Genomic DNA, 23,107 nt, shown 5'->3' with positions numbered 1-23,107 from the left:
GGCGCGGGGCGGGCCGGGAGCGGGCGGCGCGGCTGCGGGGCCGGGCGGCGGCGGCGGCATGGCGGAGAGCGAGGCCGAGACCCCCAGCACCCCGGGCGAGTTCGAGAGCAAGTACTTCGAGTTCCACGGCGTGCGGCTGCCGCCCTTCTGCCGCGGGAAGATGGAGGAGATCGCCAACTTCCCGGTGCGGCCCAGCGACGTGTGGATCGTCACCTACCCCAAGTCCGGTGAGCCCCGCGCAGACCCCGCCCGCCCGGCTCTGCGGCGCAACCCGCGCCGTGGGAGGGGGTGGGGGAAGAGGGGGCTTCCCGTTGGGGGCGGGGAGGGCGGGGGCCGGAGCACTGCAGGGCGGGGTGGGTGGGGGGGGTCGGCCGGCGTTTGGGGAAACCGAGGCCGGAGACCTTCGGAGGTGGGCCCGGGTGTCCACGGCTGGACAGCGTCCGCTGGGGATAGAGCCCGTTCGGTCGGAGCTGAAAGGAGGACAGGCCCAGGGCCGCCACCCCTCCAAGCTTCCCCCGCCCGTTACCCAGCCCTACCCAGCCGGCTGTGTGACCTTGGACAGTCACTTAACCTCTCTGTTCTTGGGCCCTGTTCAGCCTTTGATGAGTGCAAAGTCCTGGTGGTTATTTGGGGAGGGGGGATGAAACGGATGTAAGGGCGTCCCTCATTTCCTGCGTGGGCACTGGGTGGGGGATGGGACCAGCCATGCTCGGAGTGCATGCCCGGCTTTCCCTTGTTTTAGGGCTGCCTCCATCACCCAGGAATCATCAGTCAGGACCCAGGGCATCATATTTCCTAGCATTAACTAATCTCGTATTCACGGAAGGTAGAGACGGTCATCTTCACTTTACCGTCTAGGCAGTGAAGCTCAGAGAGGGGCAGTGGCTTGCCCAAGGTCACACAGCTGGTAAGTGGCCCAGCTGGGATTTAAAGCCAGGCTCGTCTGCCCACGACTTGATGTTAAGAGATTATCACGTAGTGTCTCTCCTGAGGTCTGTAGGGAAAAGAGGCAGCTTTCCCGTTCTTTGAACATACCAAGGGTTTCCCTTATTGCCACTGTATTGGAGACGGAGGGAGACCCCTGGATCCAGACTGTGCAGTGTGTCTGTAGCCTGGTGTAGAAGGTGGCCAGCCTGGAGGTCATGTCGGATCAGCAGCGGTACAGCTTGCTGAAAGACCTGTATGCCTGGCTCTCGTCGCTGTGCAGGGTCCCAGCCACCTGAGAGGTAGGCCTGATCCTCTGAGGAAGGTTGGGGAAGGGGCTGTCCGTGGAGGGGGTGGGGAGTCTTGTTGGTTGGGGGAGCTTGAAGAAGTCTGGAGGTGCTGCCAGGCTGTCCTTGGGAAGGGGGAAAGGAAGCAGACACACACACTGTGCTTGCCATGGCCAAGGGCTTTCCTTCTGCTGCAGCCCCACGGCCCCGTGGGTATGGGGGCTCAGCATTTTTCAGATTTTAGCGCCATCGATATCATATGGCTGGAAGTCCCCCGGCCAGATGTGGGGCTGTACTTTGGACCCCCACGTTAAAAGTGGGAACAATAGAGACTAAAAAATCATCTCATGTCGGTTTCGGACAGGGTTTGCCTCAAAATGAATTGTGAAAAACTTGGTTTGGGGAGTGCGTTACAATTTTTGAATTGCAGATGAGAGGTTGTGCTTTTGTGTTCTTTCCTCCATTTTATGAAGTTAAGAAGCTGGTGTGGGAGGAGGCACAGACCAGGAGGCCCACTTGGAAAGCTGTGCCCTTGGAGCTTGTGGGGGATGCTTTAGAGGGACCCTGCATCGGGGGTCTGGTGGGTTTCTGCGGGGACCTTTCCAGGCACCTTGATGGGAAATGAAGTGTTAGTTTAAGGTAGTTTTCTAGATAATCCAGACTCAAATCTTGTTTGAACTTGCATCGTTCAAAGACAGATGGAAGCACATCGTGGACTTTTAATAAGGAGAATAAACATAGAGCTCTTTCCCTTGGTGACAGAAAACCCAGTGGTGGCCTTGAGACCCTTATGCCTTGTGTGAGGCCCCTTCACGCAGAACCCCAGAGAGCCACCTCTTTAAAACTTAAAAAAAAAAAGAAAAAATTCCAGCAGTCCTTATGGCCTCTCCAGGCTCTCACCCGTGCCTCTGAAGGCTTTCGCTCCCCCCACCCCACCGTTCGTGAAGTTTGTTACATGAAATGATCAAGGGGGTGGAAAAACTGGGCCCCAAAGGGTGCCATGGAGATTCCCTGTCAACCAGAGGAAAGGGCTCTGGAAGTCATTGCCAGTGGCCTCTGGTAACAGGGAGATCTGGTTCCAGGAAGCCACTACCCTTGGGCACGTCGGAGCCTTGGTTTCCTCTGCCATGGAATCTGCAGCTTAAACTGGGCAATTGCGGGGTGGCCCTGGCCCTGGGGTCTTGGAGGCCATTATCTTGAGCACAGGCCGGTTGTGGCTTAGGATGCACCTGGAATGCTTTAGGAATAGGTGAGCGGCCACTTACCCAGTCCCACATGTCAGGTGCTCACCCCTCGGAGCTGTGGTTTCCGCAGGGGTGGGGGAGACCACCTTACCATCTTGATGGGCGGCTGTGAGGAAGAGGGGGATGATGCGTGAGCACCCCTCCCCGAGCCAGATGCACGGTAAGCGCGAGGAAGGGTCGTGCTGCTGATGCGGGCCTTCACTCCCCGGCACCTGATGTGCCCTGGCGCTTTTCTAGGTGCTGGGATCAGGTGCTGGGGCTGCCGAGAGCAATCCCATCTGCTGCCTGCCCTCCGTGAGCACACTGTCTGCTGGGGGACAGGTAGCTACAGGGTGGCCGGTGCCAGGCTTGGGCAAGAAGCCAGAACTAGCGGAGGCCCCTGAGAGAAACCACAGGGCCACTTGGGTTTCCAGAGCCCACGTCTGGGAGATCGTGGTGAACTTGCAATTGGTCAGAGCTGGAAGGGCTTGTAGAGTCCTTGTCCCCTCCCCTCCCCCACACTGATGCAGAACAGGGGTTCACGGGGCCGGGGGTTTCTGGTGGTAATTAATCCTGGCTTTTCCCTCTGCGCTCCACCATGCTCTGGGAGTGTTTCTGTGTTTCTGACGTTTTAGCTCAGGTGGCAGGGTAGGACTGTGCTGCCCGGTTCAGTAGCCTGTAGCCACGTGCGGCTTTTTGGATTCGATGAATCGAAAGGGCATAAAAGTAGAAACTCGGTTCCTCAGAAGCACTCGTCATGTCTCGGGTGCTCAGTAGCCACAGGTAGCTTGTGGCTGTCATACTGGTCTGCACGGGGGTCCGAAACTGCCATCGTGGCCGGAACCTCTCTGGGATGGCCCCAGTTCATCCGTGATCCAGGTACGGGGAGCCCACTGTGCCTTCTGCAGAGGACTGTTCTCTTTATCTCCGTCCTCGTTTATAGTCCTTCATTTTTACCGCCTCTTCGATGCCAAGTGTTAAATTCGATTGTCTGCGGAAGCGTCTTGTGACCGTGCGAGCCGGTCCCTGAAGTCACGAAGCATCAGCTCTGGGAGAGGCTCCTCGGCTGAAGCCCATGAAAAGTGAGGGGATTGGGCCTGATGGATTCAGTTGAGTCTTAAATCTTAAGACAGCTGGGGAGGCCGTGGGGAGATCCTAGGTCCCAGGCCAGGCGGATGACTTTTCTTTGTGTACGCACGCCACCAGGCCTAGGAGAGGCCGATTGGGGAGTGTTGTGAATGTGGGGACGCTCTTCTCAAGGAGCTGGCGGTGACATTGGGAAGCCAGGCTCCTGATGCTGAAAGCTGACTGACCGGACAGGGTGGTTGTTCTCAAGGTCAGGTCAGGGGCCCAGGAAGGGGGATCACTGGAGGACTGCATGGAGGGGGTGGCCGTATGTGGGACCTGGATGTGAAGCCGGGTGGGATTACCGACTACAGCTACGGTCCCCCTGTCTGCCTCTTTTGAGCCTGCGAACAGTCTTGTGTTCTTGGGATTGTTTCCTTTTTGTAGATGGATACAGGTCCGGAGAGGGGAAAGGAGGGGAGAGGGTGGAACCGGCATCTGAGCGTTTGGACAACGGAGCTGACCCAAGTCCCGGAAGAGTTGGGGAGAGGTCACGGGGGTGGGAACTCGCATTTGGCCAGCACCTGTTCCGCGCCACGTGCGTCCCGGGTGTTCACACGCGGCATCTCGTTTGCTTTTCCCACAGCCTGGGGAGGGGGCCGTTGAGCGCCTTGTGCGTGCACCAGGAAGCGGGCTACGAGATGCCGAGGGAACCGCCCCCCCACCTGGAGCTCACGTTTGTTCCGAGGCCAGCGTGCACCCGTGTCCCTTTCAGTGACACCACACGGCGGCTAGTTACCCGCCTTCCGGGGGCGAGGGCAGAGGCTTGAAGAGCGTAACAGGAGGTTTCGTTCCGAGGCGGCTGTGCTGTTTCTCCTTCCTCTCCCCCCTTCTCTTTTCTGCTCCTCTCCCTGCTCCTTCCCTTCGCTCTCACTCCGGCTACCTGCACACGGTCGGGAGGGCTTGGCATCAGGGAAGAGGGCGGCACGTCCAGGTTCCTGGCTTGGCGAAGGGAGCCTCTCCCCTCATCGCCGCTTGGGCTTGGAAGAGAAAGCCTGGAGAACCGCTCTCGGGGTTCTGGAGAGAGAAAGGAGGCGGGGCCTCTGGGAGGGGCGTCTTTCTGACCCCAGTGGAACAGGAAGAGACTCCGGGCCCTCTCTGAGCTCCAGGGTCTCACCCTGATGCCTCATGTCTCATTTGTCCTCGACAGGGACGACTTCTCCTGCCTCTCCTCCCACACGCACTTCGTTACTGGTGTCCGCTCGTTTGTCCCCTGGCTGCCCCGCTGGTGGGGAACGGGCTCCTGGGACCTGGGGATTTCAGCGCTCTACTGCTGAGAGTATAACGGAGCTGTCACAGAGGACTGCAGCCAGTGAGCGCTCACATCCGTCCACCCCTCTCTGCCCCGGCCGCATTCTCGGGAGTTCTTCCTCTCGCACCTGGAGTCTTTTCCCTTCCCTCCCCGCCTAGTTTACCTTTCACTCTGCAGCTAAAGTGGCCTCTTAGAAACAACTCTGACCTGGGTCTCTCCCTCATTAGACCCCTTCACTGGCCCTTCTTTGCCCTCCGGCAACATTGAACTCCGTAGTCTGTCCTCCTGTGATCTGGATTTCACCTGTTCTGTGTCCTTACTTGCCAGCCGCATGGAACTGTCGGGACCCGTCGGCTCTTTCCCTCTTGGCTTCGCCCCCTCTCTCTGGCGTACTCTTCCCCTCCCTCCTCCCCCGTTCCCTTCCCTGTGATTACCTGATGAGGACTTCTCATCTTCAAGATGCCACTCATCTGCTAAGTGTGGGAGTAAACATCGTTCCTGGGTCCCCCTCCTTGTATCGTTGGGCACACCAGATGTGTCACCCCATTGTCCCATGGTTTCCATGGTTTCTGACGAGTGGTCAGTTACAATTCTCTGTTCCTTTGTGGAATGGGTCTTTTTTTTCCCTGAGTGCCTTCGAGATTTTCTCTTTATCGTTGATTTTCAGCACTTGGAATATGATGCGTCCGGGCATGTGGTTTTTGGCCTGGTGGAAGTGGATACTGATCCTGCTTGGGGTTCCCTGAGCTTCTCCGATCTGTGGTTCGTTGCCCTTCGGTATTTTGGAGGAATTCTCTGCTGTTGTCTCGTCAGAGATCTCTTCTGTCCCATTCTCTGTCTCTCTGTTTCTGAGATTCCAGTTACACATGTGCCAGATTGATAATTGTCTTACTACTCTTGGATGTCGTGTTTATTAACTCTCTGCGTGTTTCAGCTTGGGAAATTTCTGTTTCCTTCTGAAATTTCTTTCTGAAATTTCCTTCAGGTTAACTGATTTTTTCTTCTGCTGTGTCAGATCCACAAAGTCAGGTCTGTGAGCCATTCGGAAGCATCGTCCATTTCTGTTTCTGTGTTTTTGTTTTTCCTCTAGCGTTTCCACTTCTGGTTTCCATCTCACTGCCAAAATATCCTGTCTGTTCAAGCATGCTGTCCACGTTTTCCCTGAAGTCCTTTAACATATTAATCAGATTTACTTTAGAATCTCTGAGTCTGATTCTGCTGATTATTTGGTCTCTTGACATGAGATAATTCTTTTTCCTTGCCTTTTTTAACGAGTAGTACTTTTTCAGTTGAATGCTGGACATAGCGTACTGACTTTGGAGATGAAGGTCGTTTGTGTTTATGCTTGGAAACAGGCCTGCCTTTTTCTGCCAGGCCATTAGTGTTGGAGGGGAGTTGGTCTGGTGTGAGTTGGGCCGTGTTTGGGCTCTGTTGTTGCTCTGGTCACTTGAATGGCCGCTGGTTTTAATTCCTGTAGCATTGCCTTGTGCTTAGCATGGGGGCTGAGTTTCCAAAGGACCTTTCCTCACCGTTCCTGGCCCACTTTCACCTTTGGGTCGGAGCCTTGGAAGGGTCTCTCTGCACATCCTTGTCCCTCCTCCGGGGGTAGACTGGTTACTTGCGGCTCTGATTTACTGGCTTAGAGAGGAAAGGTTTCCACGGGGAGGCCCTCTGTTGTCTGGCCCAGCTGCACCTTAAGGTTTCTCCCTCAGGCATCTCTGAGCTCCTGGGTTTTGGTGGGGCTCTCCCAGTGATCCTGCACCCCCCCACCCCCCACCCCAGTGGCGGCCAACTCTGCCTTGATGGTGGATCTTGTACAGGAAAATCTTACATCTCTCTTCCAGCATTTAGGGGTCTCTGATAGAGCCCAGGAATGGTATCTGCCCCTCCCCAAGGCCAGCTTTCACCCCTTCTAAAGCCATACTGGTTCTTCACCAGGGCCCTTGGGACAGCAGGGTTTGCTCTTCTGCCCCCCGTGTCTGAAAGCGTTTTTTCCCTGGAGGGAAAAGGATCCTGGCAGGGTTTTCCCTTTGTCTGCAGCCCCAGCAACTGGGGAAGTGTCTCTAGGCTGCCATCCCGTCTCCCTTATGTGCACCTGCGTAGGTCTGCAGAGGTGAGTCCGTTTGGTGCCAGCCCTCTCCTGTGTCTCATCCTGGCTCCCCAAGCCCACGATGCACCACAATTTGTGAAAGTTTTACCTGAATTCTTCTGTCCCACTTGCGTGGCGCCTTGCTTCTCTTCTGACTCTCCGGAGGGCCTGTCTTTCTGGGGTTTCAGCTCCGACGGCCTTGGACTCAGCTGGGGGTCTTGTTCACACAGCCTTTCCTTGTCAGTGTGGGAGCCACCCTTTTTCCGGCTCCCTGCACCCTGGGGGAGGTGGCCCTGCTTCCCGGTACCTTGAAAGTCGGGTGAGGCATTGGGCCTGCCTACAGCTTCTGGAATGTCAGACAGTGTGCCGTACAGCACGGTCCTCTGCCGTCGGCAGGGAGTGAGGGGACCCAGCATGGGCTTCCGCAGCGCGTTAAGGCAAGCAGAGGGCCCAGGCCGTTGGGAGGTGGAAATTTCCCTAAGGACTGGAGTTTTCCGGAAGCTGAAGTCATTTCCGCTAGAAAGCCAGAGACCCCAGCTTGGGCTTTGTGTGTGTGCTGTGGCTCACCGGTAGCTCTCGTGAGGCTCAGCTCAGCCTGGAATGAGCCAGGTTGCCCTGGGCCCCTGCCCCGGAGCGGCCGGGCAGCAGACTGGGTGGTGGCCGTGTCTGTCTTTCTTAAGCCCCGAGCAGACCAGGAGGTGCGAGCACGCCCCACGTCTGTGGCGTTGCCGTCCTCACTGCTTTGCTGGGCAGGGGGCCCTCTTGCAGGTGAGGAACCGAGGCCCGAGGAGAAGCTGGCCCGGGTGCTGGCAGCAGTGGGCGTGGCTCTGGCCGGGTCAGCCCCTGGGGGCGCGTGTTGGGTAGGTTAACCTCCTCCACCACCATGGTCAGCCCCACGGTCACCACCGCTGACGCCTTTGGTAGCCAGGCGATAGCATTTAACCCGCATGGTGATCTTCACCTTCCAGGTGGGGAGACAGACCGAGAGGGGCTCATTCTGGCTCAGCATCGAGTGTTAGGAAGCGGCCGAGCCGGGATTTCAGACACGGCCTCTAGAAGCCAGTGCCCGTGTGGCCTTGCCTTTGGCTGGTTTGCCTCTCCCGTGGGAGGGGGTGAGGCCAGCACGTGAGCGGGCGTATCTGGGCCCTGGAGAGCCCAAAGCAAGGGCTGGAGTGGAGGGGTGGGGCGAGGTGGTCACAGGAGGTGAGGGGAGGAGGTACTCTCAGGCCTGGTACTCTTGCGGGTGCTGGGGCTCTGCCTGCCGGGAGCTCCAGAGACGGTGTGGGTAGGGCTCAGGGGGCTCCCTCGAGGGACAGGAGGCCGGCGCTCACCTGCCAGCTCCTGTCCCTCAGGGGGTGAGGGCGCCCAGGGCCTTGGCTCCTGGGGCTTCCTGGCCTGCTCCTCCAGTGGCCGAGCGAGAAGCAGGCGGTCCACTCGGGCTGCAGGTGACGTTCAGGGCGGTTGAGGCGGGTGGCCCGGACACTGAGAGGGTCTGCTGGGGGAGGGGCGGGTTACCAACACCTGGGCCCGAGTCTTGGGGGCGAGGCCCTCACCCTTTCTAAGTGTCCTGCTGTTTTGGGTGGAGGTGACGCGCTCTGTTTCGCAGGGGCTTTTGGGAGGGGACTGACCGTGCTGATGTGCCTGTGGCGCCGTGCTCGGGCCTCGCACTTTATTAGCCGCTGTTTTCTTTGTCCCCTCTTTCGTGTCAGCTCCACCTGGAACGTTCTGTGCCGGTTGCTGCATAAGAGCCCGTCTGGACTCGTGCCTTGAAACGACTCGGTGTCTGTTGTCACGGATCTTGGCCCAACCCACCATGTGTCTGCGGGTCAACAGGAGGCTGAGGCTGGGCTTGGCTGGGCAGCTCTGCTGTGGGGGTCTCTTCCCTCGTCCAGGGACTGTCCCTCTCGGTGATGGAGCAGAGCACAGAAGGGCAAGTGGAAGCACGCGGGGTCGTGCGGCTTTGCCTTCCCGCCTGGGCCGTGGCCGGTCTCCTGGCTGTGCCCAGCCCAGCGTCCCCTTCTTCCAGGAGGGGCTGTGAACCCACGTGGCGAGGATTGCGGTTGGGACCTGGGGGCCCGGTGGGGAGCGCGGTTCCCTCTGCTGTATGCCACGGCCACCCTGCAGCTCACTGGCTTGTCCTGTCCTGAGGCTCCTGTGTCAAATGCTGCTTTTAAAAAAAATTTGTTTTAATGTTTATTATTTTTGAGAGAGAGCATGAGCAGGGGAGGGGCAGAGAGAGAGGGAGACACAGAACCGGAAGCAGGCTCCAGGCTCCGAGCCGTCAGCCCAGAGCCCGATGCGGGGCTCGAACCCATGGACTGTGAGATCATGACCTGAGCCGAAGTCGGACGCTTAACCGACTGAGCCCCCCAGGCGCCCCAAATGCTGCTTTTTTAAGTGGAGCCTCTCCTGACTTTCCTGGGCCCTCCTGGCGACGGGGCCTCTCTCTCGGGGAAGAGCCACATGCTCTGCCTGGTGGGCTCAGTAGGCCTAGAAACTGAGCTCCCGCAGTGCTGGGGAGGCCTCCCGGCCCCTCCCTCCCTCTGCCTCAGCCTCGTTCCGTCCTTGCTGTGCTGGGGTTGAGGGTTCGAGCCGTAGCCTGCAAGTGAGAACGTGTGGCTCGAGGCCTTGGTCTTGCTGCCCGCTTGCTCGGTAAGAGTGGGGGTGTGTGTGGTGTGTGTGTGTCATTTGTGTGTGTGTGTGATGCGTATGAATGTTGGGACGTGGGGTGTGTGCACCGTGCGTGTTCCTGGGTGTGGTGTGGTGTGTATGTGTGTGCGTGTGGTGCACGTGAAGAAGCTCTCGGCTCCAGAGTCACAGTTTTGGGTTCTGGGCTCACGGTGTCGCGTCTGTGGCCTTGGCCAGTTCACTTCTGAGCTGTGGCTCTTTGTGTGTGTGAGGTGTGATGACAGAAGCCACCTGGGGGCTTGTGCGAATCCACCGAGGACGGGGCTGAGTTGCTGCGACAGCGCCTGGGACGCTGAGCACGGCCGTCGCTGTCACGGAGGTGACTGCTGGGCGCCCGCGTGAGCCGCTACGGGCTTCTCGCCTCGGTTCCCCTCCCGGTTGCAGGCGTGGGACTGGCCTGCGCCTGTCATCTCCCGAGAGCCGACGGGGCGTATGTGAAACCTCCCGGATGGGGACAGGTGCTTTCCCAGCGAGGACCTGGAGGCCACGTCAGCCTCTGTCGGGAGAGCGGGTCCGATGGCTGGCGAGGGGCCCGCGGGAGCCCCAGGTCCTGGGTCGCCTGGGCCAGCTCCGCGAGGCGCGGCTTCGGACGCTGGGCTCTTGCTGTTTCTGGACGGGTCCCACTGTAACGTGTCGATGCTCCCGGCTCCGGGACACCCAGGACGCGTTGGACAGAGGGGGGTGGGTTGAACGCACGTGCTCTCCTCTGCTTCCTCTCACGACCTCGCTGCGTGACGATCCCGGGGTAGACACGGGGTAGACCGCAGACCAAGGAGCAGACCTGGGGTCGCAGGTGCCCGCGGATTCCCGGTGATGGGGTGCAGTGGTTGAGTGTCGTCCGCTGGCTTTGCTGGCGGGAGAGCCCGAGTGCCGGCAGCGGGAGGGCCGCGGGTGCACAAACCGGTTCCAGCCGCAGGGCTCCGGCCGTGGGGTGCACCCCGCAGAGGGTGGCAGCCACGATGGGGGGATAGACGGCGGGAGGCCGTTGCAGAGACGTGTTTCTTGGGGGAACTTGATCGGGGAGGCTGTGGATGTGGGCGCACCGAGCACAGCGTAGGCTGGGCTGCGGTGCCCTATGGGAAACGAGGGTCCCGTGAAAGCCACGCCCTTGAAATGGAGGTTCCCCGCCCCCACCCCTGCTTGGCTCCCGGCATGCAGATGGTCCCCCGGGACAGAGAGTAGAGGCATCTCCTCTGGAGACATTGACCCCACAGACGACCGTGAGAATCTGCATGTGCTCAGCGGGGAGAGTCCCTGGTTGGGGCTGCCGCCGCAGACACAGGAATCCCCATCAGCAGGCCCTGCCCCCCGCGTGGCCGTGTCTGGATCATTCTTACCTGCCGTTGGACTCGAGCTCACAGGGTCTTCGAGTCTCCAGAACGAAGGACAGAGACCTGTAAAAACCAACAGCAGAAAAAGGAGCTTGGAGGAATCCAGGGCGATGCATAGAGCAGTAGAAAACCTAAAACAGCAGAGCCCCACCCGCATCGTGACCCTCCAGAGCCACCCTGGAGAGCGGAGACAGATGAGCCTTCCCGGAAGAAAGCGACGGCACCAGGAGGGAGCAAGGACAGATCACTAAGGGGCTCTTGGGAAGCTGAGATTTTGAAAACTCAGTTGTGAGCTTTGGATGGTCAAGCGGAGGAAGTAGCCCGGGAAGTAGAAGAAAAATTTTTGCAAAATGATGGCAAATAGGAGCAAAAAAATAAGAAAATTGGAAGTTCTCAGGGGTGCCTGAGTGGCTCAGTTGGTTAAGCATCCGACTCTTGATTTTGGCTCAGGTCATGGTCTCATGATTTGTGCGTTCAAACCCCATGTTGGGCTCCCCACTGACAGCGCGGAGCCTGCTTGGGATTCTCTCTCTCTCCCTCTCTCTCTCTGCCTCTCTCTCACGCTCTGTCTCTAAAAAAAAAAAAACAAAAAAAAAAAAAAAAAAAAAGGAAGATCTTGGAGTTCCAGAAAGAGAACAGAGTATGTAAGAGAGAAGACTACAGAAACTGGGATGTCCAGAGCTAGAGGGCATGAGCTGGAGAGCCCCCGAGTGTCTGATACGACGAGTGGGTGAAAGCAGGCTGGAGGCCCTGTGGAGTCCCAGCAGGAAGAGGAGGCCTTAGTCTCCAGAGGCAGAACAGGCCACGTTCAAAGGCGTGGGACCCAGGAACTCAGCGTTCTCACCGTGTTGTCGCACGTCTGGGGCAAACGCTCTCCAGCCCGCAAGCTTCCGGTCACGAGCAAGGTGGGCACGATTGCTTGTCCTGCTCGGTCCCCAACTCAGGCAGCAGCCGGAGGCGGGCTCAGCCAGTGCGTGGGAAGACCGCAGTGAGGGCACAGGGATTAAGGGCGAGGTGCACCGGCCCGAGGAGATCCAGGAGGACGCTCGCGGAGAGCGGAGGGGGCAGCGGAATTGGCAGGACTGAGAGCGTCCCAGAGGGCTTGCCACAGAGTCCCGGAAAGAGTCGCTAATGGCTACGGGGAAAGCGAAGCAAGCAAGCGAAGGCAGTGATTTACTCTGGGGAAGTCGACGTCTTGTGTAAGAAGGTAAGTGTGACCATGACACGGTGTATGTCGAGCAAAACACTCAGTTAAACTCTAGGGAAGACCAAAACTCATGCTGCGGCCACACTGGCAGGAGGGAAGCTTGTGAGTGAACTTGGCCAGGGCCTGTCTTCATCAGTTGAAAATCAGTAGACCCTGGAAATCACACAGATCGTGAAAGAACTGTCTAAGACATTGGACATTTGGAGGTAAAAGAACCAGCCGAGGGTTTGCTCTCGGTGGGACTGGGGCCGGGAGGAGAATTGGGTTTTCCGTTACTCGTCTTCCGGTGTCCTGTGGCTTTTTAGATCAGTGTGTGTCTGACCTTCGGAAGTGACAAAAGTGACAATAAGAGAAGGCCCCGGTGGTTTGGGGCCCAGGCCCGATTGGTTCTCACCAGAGTGCCGGTTCCTTCTGTCCCCAGAGTTTGGGTGGGAATTTTGATGGGCTCCACCCCCCGCGTGGTGACAGGCGGGCCCTCGATTCCTGGGGAGTCCCGCCCACAATGCCAGACACTTCCTAGGGGTCTGGCCCCAGAGGTCCAGCGTCAGAGCGCACCTCCGCCGTGCGAGCCGCGGTTTGGCTGGGATCAGCAGAAGCGCTTCTGGAAAGGATCGCATCCAGTTGACTCGAAAATGGAGCTGTTGGAAAGCGTGTGGCTCGTGTCACCCCCCGGGAAGGCCGCGCCGCCCGGCCGGCCCTCCCGGGTGTCTGGTCTGGAAGCCTGGCTCTCCTCTGCCTCACCTTGGATCTGCTGGCCGTCAGCCTGCCCCTGCTACGGGGCTCCTCCCGTGCTCGCCTCCCTCACAGGCCTCAGACCACAGGAGGACGGTTGGGGGAGCCGAGGCCCCACCCCACCCCTGCCTGCACTCGTCCATTTTGGCCCGGTGGCTGCTGGAGCGGAGCAGTGCCTTCCCCCCCATTTCCCTGCAGGCTACAGGCTGGGCTTCAACAGGGCTGGCTTTGCCCTCGTGTCTGCTGGACGTGCTCGGAGGCCACGGTGGTGGAGGGGGGGATTCCGTGGCCTTATTGGTGCAGGAGTCAGCTGTAGCCGTCGCCCAGGGCGTGGTTTCGACAAGAGGGGCCTGACGGCTTGTGTCCCTTGTTGGGACGAGGGTGGCCTGGGTGGGCAGGAGGCCGTGCAGTGTGCTCGTGCGTGAGTGGCCCTGGTGAGTGGAGCCTGTCGTGGTGCTGGGAGCTCGGAGAGAGCTTCATTTGCCTTGAGGTTCTCTGGCCTGGAGGAGGTCACCTTGTGGCCCTGACCCCGACAACCCCGTGAAGAAGAGAGGGGTGTTGCCGTGTTTTTCCGGGGGGGAGGGGCGGGGACTCCCCGGGCCGGCTCTCCGTGCAGGCTTCTTGAATGAATAGAGGGACATGTGGGGGAATAGCCCTCGGGTGGCCACCACCAGATCCCAAGTGAGGACTGTGGGCTAATCCCTTGTGGGAGACATGTGCCTCCACTGAGGGGGTGTCCCAGAGCGGGGGAAGGCGCCCCGAGCTGGGGTGCCCAGGCCGGGAGGGTCTCAGGGGAGAGCCCACCTGGGTCTGGAGGATGTGTGGGTGAAGACCAGTCCCGTTTCCCAGGTGGGTGGGGGCGACTTTAGATGGCTTCGTTCCGTCATCCAGGCCCGTGTGCTTACTCGGCACCTCGCCTGTGTCGGGAGCCGTGTTAGGAGTGTGACGGGAGTGCGGTCGGTGGAGTAACGACCCCCGAGGTGTCCACGTCCTAATCCGCGAACCTGTGGGTATTTCGCCTTACGTGGAGGGGGAGGACGGAGGTTGCCAGAGCTGCCCTTCGGGTGGGAGATTGTTCTGGATTGTCTGAGGGAGCTCCGTGTGTGCACAGGGGTTCCTGGCAGAGGAGGCAGGAGGCGGGGTTAAGCAGTGTGGCTCCAGCTGGACAGGGGGAGCGCCGACGTCCTGATTTGAGCCCAGCGAGGCCTGCGTTGGCCTTCTGACCTCCGGAGCCGCAGGACGGTAACTGTCGTTTGAAGCCACGGCGGCTGTAGAAACTAATACATAACGAAGACGTTTTCTCTGTCCTCGCAAGACCGCCGGTCGCACCAGGGCACCGGGTGTAGTAGGACAAGAGGGACAGGGCGCTGTGGGGTTGGGGGAGGGCTGCAGATGAGACAGGGGTGTCCGAGAAGGCTTCTGGGACCAGTGGCCCAAACGAAGACCGAGTCTAGGCTGGTCAGGCAGAAGGGCAGCCTGGTGAAGCTGGGGCCACGAGGGTGCTGAGCTCTGGGGGGGGCTGGAAGGCCCGGCCACAGCCCGGAGTGCCAGGGGGTAGAGGGAGGAGAAGGGCCCGGGGGGGCCGCTCCCCAGGAGCCGAGAGCCACGGGGACACGGCAGGTGGAAGGGTCACTGCAGCCGTGGTGGCCACGAAAGTGGGTGGAGGGGCCTGCTGGGCTCCTGCTGACGTCCGGGGCCCTGCTGGGTGGTGGGACCTCCGGCGGTGGCAGTGGACATGGAGAGGACAGACAGCAGGGAGAGGCGTGCGTGCCACTGGTGCCCGGCCGGACCCTTGTGGACGGTAGAGCCTGAGTTTGGTCTTCGGGAAGGGGCTTATGAGAGGGTGTCTGGAACCACGTATGACTGGCCAGTGTCGTCGTTGCCGTCCTCTCTAGCTGGGGTTTCCTGTGACCATTCCGTCCCCTCTTGCCAGCTGGCTCTGGCCCCGGAGAGGCCAGGGTCTGCCCGCTGACCGTGTCCTATGTGCCGGGAGGCGCGCAGCGTGGCCCCCCGTAGCTGGTGCTGAGGCCTAGGAAAGGCCAGGCCCAGTTGCCTGACCGGGAAGTGGACGAGGAGGGGCTGGAGGGGCCCCTGGGGACAGGCCAGCGGGGAGGCAGGTGCAGGGCCTCCTCCGACTCCGAGGTGGCCAGCCTTCCCGAGTCGGTATTTACGGAGGCAGGGATGGGGCTTCGGGGACTGATTCGTCAGTGTTAACGTGCGGAGAACGTCTGTCCGGGCCCTGGCCTGTGGGGGCACTAAAAATGGGTCCTCAAGATGTCACTGGGAGAGGCCCGTTTTGGGAACTCTGCCCACACTGATTTCTAAGGGCGTGGACTCCCCGGTGCAGGTGCCCTGGGCTGTCGGGTGAACGGGCCTCACCAGGAGGAATGGGGTGGGTGCCACACACCGGCTGTGTGACCCGGGGCACGGTTTGGCCTCAGGTTCCTCATCTGTAGGTGGGGGTGATGGTCCCCCCCCCCCTTTCGGGTTGGTGGGAGGATCCTGTGGGTTAAGAGGTAAAGTTATTTCTGTGTGAATTTAAAAAGCCACCGCGCTATTTTCTTCAGTGCCTTTGCTCCGAAGCTGCTTCCTCTGGGAAGTCTTCCTTGACCAAGCTGTCCTCTTCTGGTCACTCAGCAGCCAGCGTTTGTCCGTCCCTTCAGAAGATGTGAATTCAGCACGGCCAGGTGCCGGCTCTCCTGGTGCAGCAAAGCTCCTGTGTCTTCATGGTGGGGGGGGGGGGGGCTAAAAGGGACGGGCCGGGCCCCCCGGGGGGGGCGAGGCGGGGGGGGGGGGGGGGGGGGGGGGGGGGGGGCCTTAAAGGAACGCACAGACTGTCCCGGGTCGTGGCGCGGCACGGGGACAGGGGCCATGTGGGAGTGTTAGACGTGGCCGGTCAGGGAGCCCTCACCCCCGGAGGACCTGCGGGAGGGAGGAAGGGGCTGCAGGCAGGTGCCTGCAGGTGCAGACAGGGGGGTGGGCTTGGCACGCTCCGGCCTGCCAGGAGGCCAGTAGGAGCTCAGTGGACCAAGAGAGGGGGTGGGAGGGGGCACAGAGTGCCGAGGGCAGGCCTGCAGGCCGTGGGGAAGACTTTACCCCGAGGAGATGGGAGGCCCCCCCCCGAGGGCCTTGGGGGGCGGGGGGGGGGGGGGGGGGGTGCCGTCTGACATCCGGGCTGGAATGTTCGTTCTCCTTTGTTGAGCAGGGGGAGGGTGGGAGCCAGCCCAGGTGAGTGGGGCCGAAGCAGAGAGCGATGGGGGCTCTGGAGGTGCCCCCGGGGGCGAAGGGCCAGCTCTTCACTCACCTTGGTGGCAGAACCCGAGGGGCGCAGAGGCCCGAGCAGGGGCCACAGGCGGGCTGGCCGTCTGCTGCGGGGCCGCCCGTCCCGGGGAGGCGACGGGCGGCGGGTGTTCCTGGGTTGACAGACGGGCGTGGGGGTGCGTGTGGGGCTGGCTTCGGTGGGGGGACGGCATGAGGCCCTCTGGGGAGTGCAGACAGGGGTGTGAGACAGTGCTCTCGGCAGTCAGCGTTTCGGGGGGGGGGATGGGGAGCGGGCAGCAGGCCGATTCCGCCAGAGTAAGACGATCAAGGTCTTGAGGAGAGGCACCGGCCCGCTGTGTTTGTTTCTTCTGAGAGGTCAGGTGGGATCGTGATGGGATAGCCTTGGGCTCGCCGGGGACCCGGAGCTGAAAGCCTGTGCAGAGTGGGGTCCGCACACGGGGGCCAGAAGAGGCACCCGGAGCCACCTCTCTCCCGGGGGTCACCCCGTCCGTGCTGGCGCTCTTGCTTGCCTGTCCTGCCTGTTCCTGGGCGTCCTGCTCACCGGGGCTCTGCCCTCGGTGGCCACGGGTGCGGTCTTGGGCAGCAGGTGCGGCCTGGGGAGCGGGGCTGGCCCTCGGGCTTCCTCTGAGCACCGCTCCCTGGGCTTCTCTCCCTCCAGGCACCAGCTTGCTGCAGGAGGTGGTCTACTTGGTGAGCCAGGGGGCCGACCCTGATGAGATCGGCTTGATGAACATCGATGAGCAGCTCCCGGTCCTGGAGTACCCACAGCCGGGCCTGGACATCATCAAGGTACTCTCTGGGCCAGCAGCGCGCAGGCCCTGGGGCTCCCTGGGGTCCCTGAGTGACAGTGGCTCCTGAGGGGCTCAGGGGGCCCATGGCTGGGGGGAGAGGGGACAGCCAGGACAGACTGAGGCCCGCGCCCGAGGTAGGCAGTGATGGTGCGGTTGGAGCGGTGGCTGTCGTGGGTGACTTTGAGGTAGAAAGGGGGCTCCCCAGCGTGGCTCACCCCGTCTGTCGGGGGAGTGGAGGAGGTAGCCCGAAGTCCAGTCCATCCTAGTGCTCCGATGGAGCCTCCCTTCCTGTCCGTCACCTCTCAGCCCAGACCACAGTTCCTGCATGGACTGCCCGTCCGTTCTCCCTCTAGATGAGCATTCTGAAATACAGCTCCGAGGGTGCGCCCCGCCCTCCTCTCACTGCTCTCCGCGTAAAGTCCAGAGTCCTGCGGGAGCCGGTCTCTGCCTGCACCCCGGCCTCCAGTGCTCACGCAGCTGCCCCGGGGCGTCTGCACCCCAGTGTTGGCCACGTGGATCCAACCCGTGTCGACTCCTCCACGGAGCCCTTCTGTAGCGCCGTGCCCACCACCTGCGGGGCCCTGCCTTTGACCCTGGCGTGCAGCTGAGGACAAGACGGACAAGGCTGTCATGACCCTCCGAGAATTTGCATTCTAGCGAGGGAGACCAGCAGGGGAGGAAGAGCAACCTGGGGTTTAATGGCGATACCGTATAGGGCACCGTATAGGGCACAAGGTGGGACAGCACACAGGACGGCAGGCGCCTCTGGGGGATGGCTGAGTAAGGTCCCGAGAGAGGAGCCACGCAGGCACGCTGGGACGGGCAGCAGGGAGCGTGGGCCTGGCACATTCCGGGAGCAGCAGGAAGGCCCGATGCCGATGTGATTGGTCCAGCAGACGCCCCTGGGCACCTCGGCCTCCTGCTTCCTCTCTGCCCTTCACGGCCCGGGCAGGCCCTCTGAGCAGACCCCTGTGCCCGTGATAGCTTGGCTCACACTGTGGGTGCCCGAGGACAGGGACCACGTCTCGTCCGGTCTGGAGGGTGGCCAGATGTTGGGTGAGAAGTTTGTCAGGTGCGCTGCTGGTCCTGAGGCGGGCGAGCAGCCGTGTGTCCTCTGAACGCTATTCCCTCTGACCCTCTGCAGGAGCTGACGTCGCCTCGCCTCATCAAGAGTCACCTCCCCTACCGTTTCCTGCCCTCCGATCTCCACAATGGTGATTCTAAGGTAACCCTCCTGCCCCCACTCCCTGGCGGAGCCCCCAACAAGCAGAGACTGTCCCGTAGGGCTCAGGTCCCAGTCCTGAGTTCCCAGAGGCCTAGGCGTGCTATGACACGGTGAAGGCCAGCTTTGAGCTCTTGTCCCTAGCGTTTTATCCGTGGTTCTAATTTAGGCTTTTCCTCGCAGCGGAACGTGGGCTTGACCAGCCTGGGTCCAGCCTTGGTCCTGTGGACCCACGGTCGCGTTCACGGTCTCTGACTTTCCTCACTTTCTCGACGTGCTCGGTTCGTGACGCTTCTGATTCTCATCAGCAGTGTCCGGACCGGCCTGTTTCTGTCCTCCAGTCCCTTTGAAGTCATGGTGCAGGACGGAAATGTAACACAGATGCCGTTGCAGGGGGAGGGTGTCCTCGGCTGGAGCGGGGCTGATCTTGGGGTGGGGGGTGGGGCGTCTGTGCGGCGGCTCCGAGGAGCAGCGACCGAGCCGTCCCTCCCTTCCGCCACAGGTCATATACATGGCTCGGAACCCCAAGGACCTGGTGGTGTCCTACTACCAGTTCCACCGCTCCCTGCGGACCATGAGCTACCGGGGCACTTTCCAGGAGTTCTGCCGGAGGTTCATGAACGACAAGCGTAAGTGTGTCGGCCGGTGCCATCAGTGGCTCCCTCGTTGCCCGTGCATGCGTGTGCCTTGTGCACGATGCCCCCGGTCCCCACGATAACCGCGTGGGTTGGGCCTGCTTTCCCTGCCCATGGGCGGAGGAGCGGGGCCGGGGTGGGGGAAGCTCACCAGGGCGGCAGCCGGGGCTTCCAGCTCAGAACCCCGTCTCTCTCAGCACGTCGTTGGCGTCCTGAGAAGTTCCCCAGGTAAAAGCGTTTCTCTTCCTGCCGGGATTTTGAACAGTAGAAACGGAAGCCCAGATAGTCCTGCTGTCGGGGACAGAGGCCCGAGTGGGGACTGTGGCTTCGTGGGCCTTCAGCTGCCCTGGAGGATGGGGCAGGCAGGCTTGGGCCCCCAGCTCCAGGCTGTGTGACCGGGGCCTGCTTTGGGTTAAGGACAGGCCGTGCTCTGTACAGGAGCTCGTCTGGGGAGGGAGAAGTCAAGCTGGGGGGCCCAGCTTGCCAGGGGCCCTTCCATATGTCCCCCCCCTCCCCCCCCCCCCACTCCCCGGGGCGGGAGAGCCCGGGCCACACCCACTGCACTGGGGCCTTGTCCGTGGAGTCGGCAGCCCCTGCCCGAGGTGGCTCTCCTGTTGCCGTCCGTGGCCTCTCGGGGGACCCTTCCGGGACCAAGAGCGGGAGTTCAGTGCGGGTTTGCACCCGGAAAGCTGGAGATGGGCCACATCAGTACTTTAGTTAGATCCGGGCCCAGACGATTCCATACCCGAGTCTGAAGATAACACTTCGCATTTTATTTCCCGTCTCCCGTCTCAGCGCTCAGCCTCGCTGTCCGCTTGCGTGGCCCAGTCGGAGGTTCTGCACTGAGATTATGGGACAAGACCAGGGTGAGGTGCACGGGGGAAATCAGGAATGTCGTGTCCCAAATAAGTCCCGGGCAGCTGAACCGGAGCTCCCTCCCAAGCCTCTTGGAAGGCCGGCCCCTCACGGGTGCAGTGGAGCACACGTGGCCCTCGGTGCCCGGAGCCTGGAGCCCGGAGCTGCTCGGAATCTGCTCCAGCTCTGCTGGGGGTGGACGCGGGGGAGGTGGCCACTGCACTTCCCCAAAGTCCCTGGAGTCCATGAAAGACCCTCTGCCCAGCCTCCTCCCCCACCCCCCCGGCCTGCCTGCCGTCTGGCTCAGGTCCTTACAGTCTGCCAGGCGTTTGGAGTAAGCCATTTAATGTGGTTTCCAAACCACGTCCTTAAGTGCCAGCATGTTCCGCTGCCTCTAGAGAAGCAGCCACCCGCATGGCGACAGCGTCCCGTAGACAGGCGGCCACCAGCTTCTGACTGCCACCTGGTGTCGGTCTTAAATTAGCTCCTGCTTGGGCCAGGGTGGTTAAAAGTTACCCCGAAACAGGTGTTCCCGAGTTTTAAAGGTCACGGCACGGCCCGACACTGCAGTTCAAGGCCACACATAGTTGCTGCGATCCCACCAGAGTCTCCCGCCGCATGTACTTAGCCCCCCAATGTCCTCTCTGTTCTCCCAGTGCTGGCAGCCAGCGCACCTCATCTGGGGCCCTTGGAGGCTCGCGCTGTCCTCTCTGTGTGAGGTTCCAAAGAATTCGAAGAACACAGTGCAGCAGAAGCAGTGGCCGGGCACCGTTTGCTAATAGAGTGACCTTAGAGGACCTGCTCCCAGGGCCCTGCTTATGGGTGTTGCGGCTTGTGCACTCGGGGTGGGGGTGCCTGGGGCCGCATGCCAGGTGATGGAGCGTGGAGGCCCGTCCCACGGGCAGGGTCACTCACGCAGAGGGGGGAGAGTGAGCTGCTCTTCTCCCAGGTGATCTGCTTGGATGAGCACGTTGACTTCCAAGAACGGAGGGAACACGGTGGGTAGAGGCAGAGAGGTGCCCTGGTGGAGCTTCCTTCCCAGGGTGGCACAGTCTGAGTGGGAAAAGCAGTGTCCCCGCCGTCAGGGTCTGTCCCCTCTCTGCACCTGCTAACCGGGGCTGGGAGAGACACAGGCATGTGCTGTCCTTGTGATCATCGGCCCCATGCGAATGACCGCTGTCCCCATCTCTCACTGTCCCCGCTGCCTGTTCTTATGTGCAGTGACCACTGTCCTCACCGTCCCCACATCACCCCTCCTGTTCAGTCCCCACGTCACCCCCCATGGGCATTGCTTGCCTGTTCTGCAACTTTTCTCACACAGCCCCTTGGGATGACAGGGAGTTTTCTTGCCTTCTCTGTTCATGACTGTTCGACTCCTGCTCTGTCCCCAGACTCAGGTCACCTGAACTGTGTGCCAGCGCGGGCAGTGACCCGGGAGGCGGGTTCTCCTCTCGGGGCCCCCGTGCTTATTATTAGCCCGTTGGTGAGTTGGTCCTTGTTCCCTTCTCTGGACTCTGCCTCGTCCTCTCAAGTGGGAAGGCTGGCCTGCCTTTTAAGGCCGGCCTGCTGTGTATGGGGTGGGCGGGACGTGCCGGGCTGGCCGTGGGAGGCATGCCGGGGGGACCCCGGGCCCAGCAGCTAGACCTCTGCAGTGAGGAGACCGAGGCCCTAGCGGGCTAGGATGTAACCCGCGGTGGGTCCCTAACAAGGCCTCTTGGCTGAATCCATGTTCGCTTTGTTCTGTCATCTCTGCCTCTTCCCCCGACCCCTGCCGGAGCCCCTGGGAAAAGCCCAAGCTTTTCCCTTGGGATCTGGTCCTTCGGGCCACCCCTCAGTGACCCCTGATGGACTCCAGCTCCCTCAGGACGCTCCTTAAGCTGTGGGGCCAGGCTGCTGCTGTGCCGCCACCTGCTGGCGAGACGGCAGACTGACGTCATGGCCCCGGGCTGGCTGGGCATGGCAGCAATGGGTTTTCCCAGCCTGTCACGCATTTAAATCCACGAGGTTCTCTGCACCGTGGGGGGTGGAGGCTACGTTCCTGCTTGAGGTGTGACTCTGACAGGGACAGGAGCAGTCCCCTGCCACCCCCTGGCCTCCGTGTCCCTCGGCAGTCCCAGTCTGCGCAGGACTGGGTTTGTGTCCGACCAGAGGGAACAAGTCGGTGCTTTCCCCCCAACAGGCCCTGGGGCCGCGAGCATTACGTGGGTGTTCTCGCCGTGCTGGCTGCTGGCTGCCCTATAGGTCCTGTTGTCACCCTGCTTGTGGAGGACCAGGCTCAGAAAGACTAAGCGGCCTGCCCCGGTCACACAGCCGGTGCGGGATCTGAGAGGCCGGGCCGCCTCACCTGGGGCGTGTCCTTTGCCATTCCGCTGTGCCCCCTCTGTCCCGTCTGACCTTGTGCTCTGAGCCACCTTGATGGCTCTCCTGTCCTTACACCTTTAAGTCCATTCACAGCCCTGATACACCCTTCCGGGTCTGTCCCCACGGGGGACGGGGCCCCTCGTGTCACGGTGCCTCCCTCCCAGCGTCGGTCACTCGTATCTTCGCCGCCAGTCGTCTTGGTGACTCCAGACAGGCTGGGAGCAATTTGAGCCCAAGAAGCGGGATCCATGGGCCCAGTGTTTGTGGGATGGATGGGCACCCAGGGGGGGAGCAGGGCTACGGGCAGTGTGGCCAGCGCTCCTGGCTGGCGCCTAGCACCCGGCCGGGCTGCTCCTTGGTGCCTGGCAGGGCCCCGAGTTCTCTGGCTGAGGCCTTCCTCCATTTAACACGGAAGGCCCCCGGGAAGACTCATCTCGCTGAGGGAGCGGGTGAGGATCCGTGGTGTTTATACAGAACATTTCGAAGCAGTGGGGCCGCACGGACTGGCAGCCGCCCCCCCCACCTGCCCATGTGGCAAACCAAAGCCCTGAGGGGTGTGGAAAGTGCGGGGGCTGTGGTGTGGGGCGTGGGCCTCGTGTGTCAGCACACACCGCCCCTCCTCCTCCCGCCGACTTCCTGGTTCTGCCCGGCATTGTGCCCGTGGCCCTCTGGCCTGGCCTGTACTTTGTCCTGCCCCCGGCGGAACCGACCGGCCCCGTGTCTCCGTCGCACCGGGCGTGGCTCCCTTCCTGGTGACCTCATGTTAAACAGAAACTCGTGGGAGCCCGGTAGTGTCCTTCCCCCTGCTGAGCAGAGGCTTTGCCCCTGGTGGTCAGGTCTTCAGGGCGTCCGGGGGTGGGGGAGGGGAGGGGCCGAGGACCGTTGGCAGGAGAGACTGGCACACAAAGCCGGGGGTCTGGGACTCGAGAAGGGGCTCACCTGGGGGACTGCCCCCGGAGCTGAGAGCTCGTTCTCCCCTTCCTGGACCACAGCTGTTGGCCAGTAAGAGCGGAACCTTCCGGAAGGCAGGGAGCCAGGCCACCCCACTTGTGCACGTTGGTTCCCCCTGGGCTGTGATTTCACCTGTCCCCTTGTCTCCGCAG

The 23,107-nt window shown here is 61.3% G+C and overlaps 1 protein-coding gene and 2 long non-coding RNA genes across 5 annotated transcripts in view; 1 reads left to right on the top strand and 2 right to left on the bottom strand.

Annotated features, from left to right (window-relative positions):
* The first annotated feature begins 15 nt into the window (after positions 1-15).
* Positions 16-23,107, top strand: part of SULT4A1 (sulfotransferase family 4A member 1) — a 38,017-nt gene continuing 14,925 nt past the window's right edge. For all 3 annotated transcript variants that reach the window (XR_007456858.1, XM_049626488.1, XM_049626489.1), the window contains exons 1-4: positions 16-227; positions 16,799-16,929; positions 18,076-18,156; positions 18,656-18,782. Coding sequence is in view for 2 of the 3 variants with exons in the window: in XM_049626488.1 (XP_049482445.1) it covers positions 59-227; positions 16,799-16,929; positions 18,076-18,156; positions 18,656-18,782 (508 nt within the window). In the remaining variant the exon portion in view is untranslated. The remainder of the gene's footprint in view (positions 228-16,798; positions 16,930-18,075; positions 18,157-18,655; positions 18,783-23,107) is intronic.
* Positions 1,879-5,704, bottom strand: LOC125919678 (uncharacterized). Its single transcript, XR_007456859.1, has 2 exons — positions 5,246-5,704; positions 1,879-4,576 (listed from the first exon to the last, which is right to left on the bottom strand). It is a non-coding gene; the product is annotated as an uncharacterized LOC125919678 (long non-coding RNA).
* On the bottom strand, positions 18,882-23,101 carry LOC125919679 (uncharacterized). The gene is made up of 3 exons (XR_007456860.1): positions 22,944-23,101; positions 20,318-20,696; positions 18,882-19,630 (listed from the first exon to the last, which is right to left on the bottom strand). It is a non-coding gene; the product is annotated as an uncharacterized LOC125919679 (long non-coding RNA).

Source organism: Panthera uncia, chromosome B4, assembly GCF_023721935.1.
Source record: "Panthera uncia isolate 11264 chromosome B4, Puncia_PCG_1.0, whole genome shotgun sequence".
In the NCBI taxonomy this organism is placed as follows: Eukaryota; Metazoa; Chordata; class Mammalia; order Carnivora; family Felidae; genus Panthera; species Panthera uncia.
Note: the sequence above shows the minus strand (reverse complement) of the source record. Positions and strands in the feature narration are given on the sequence as shown.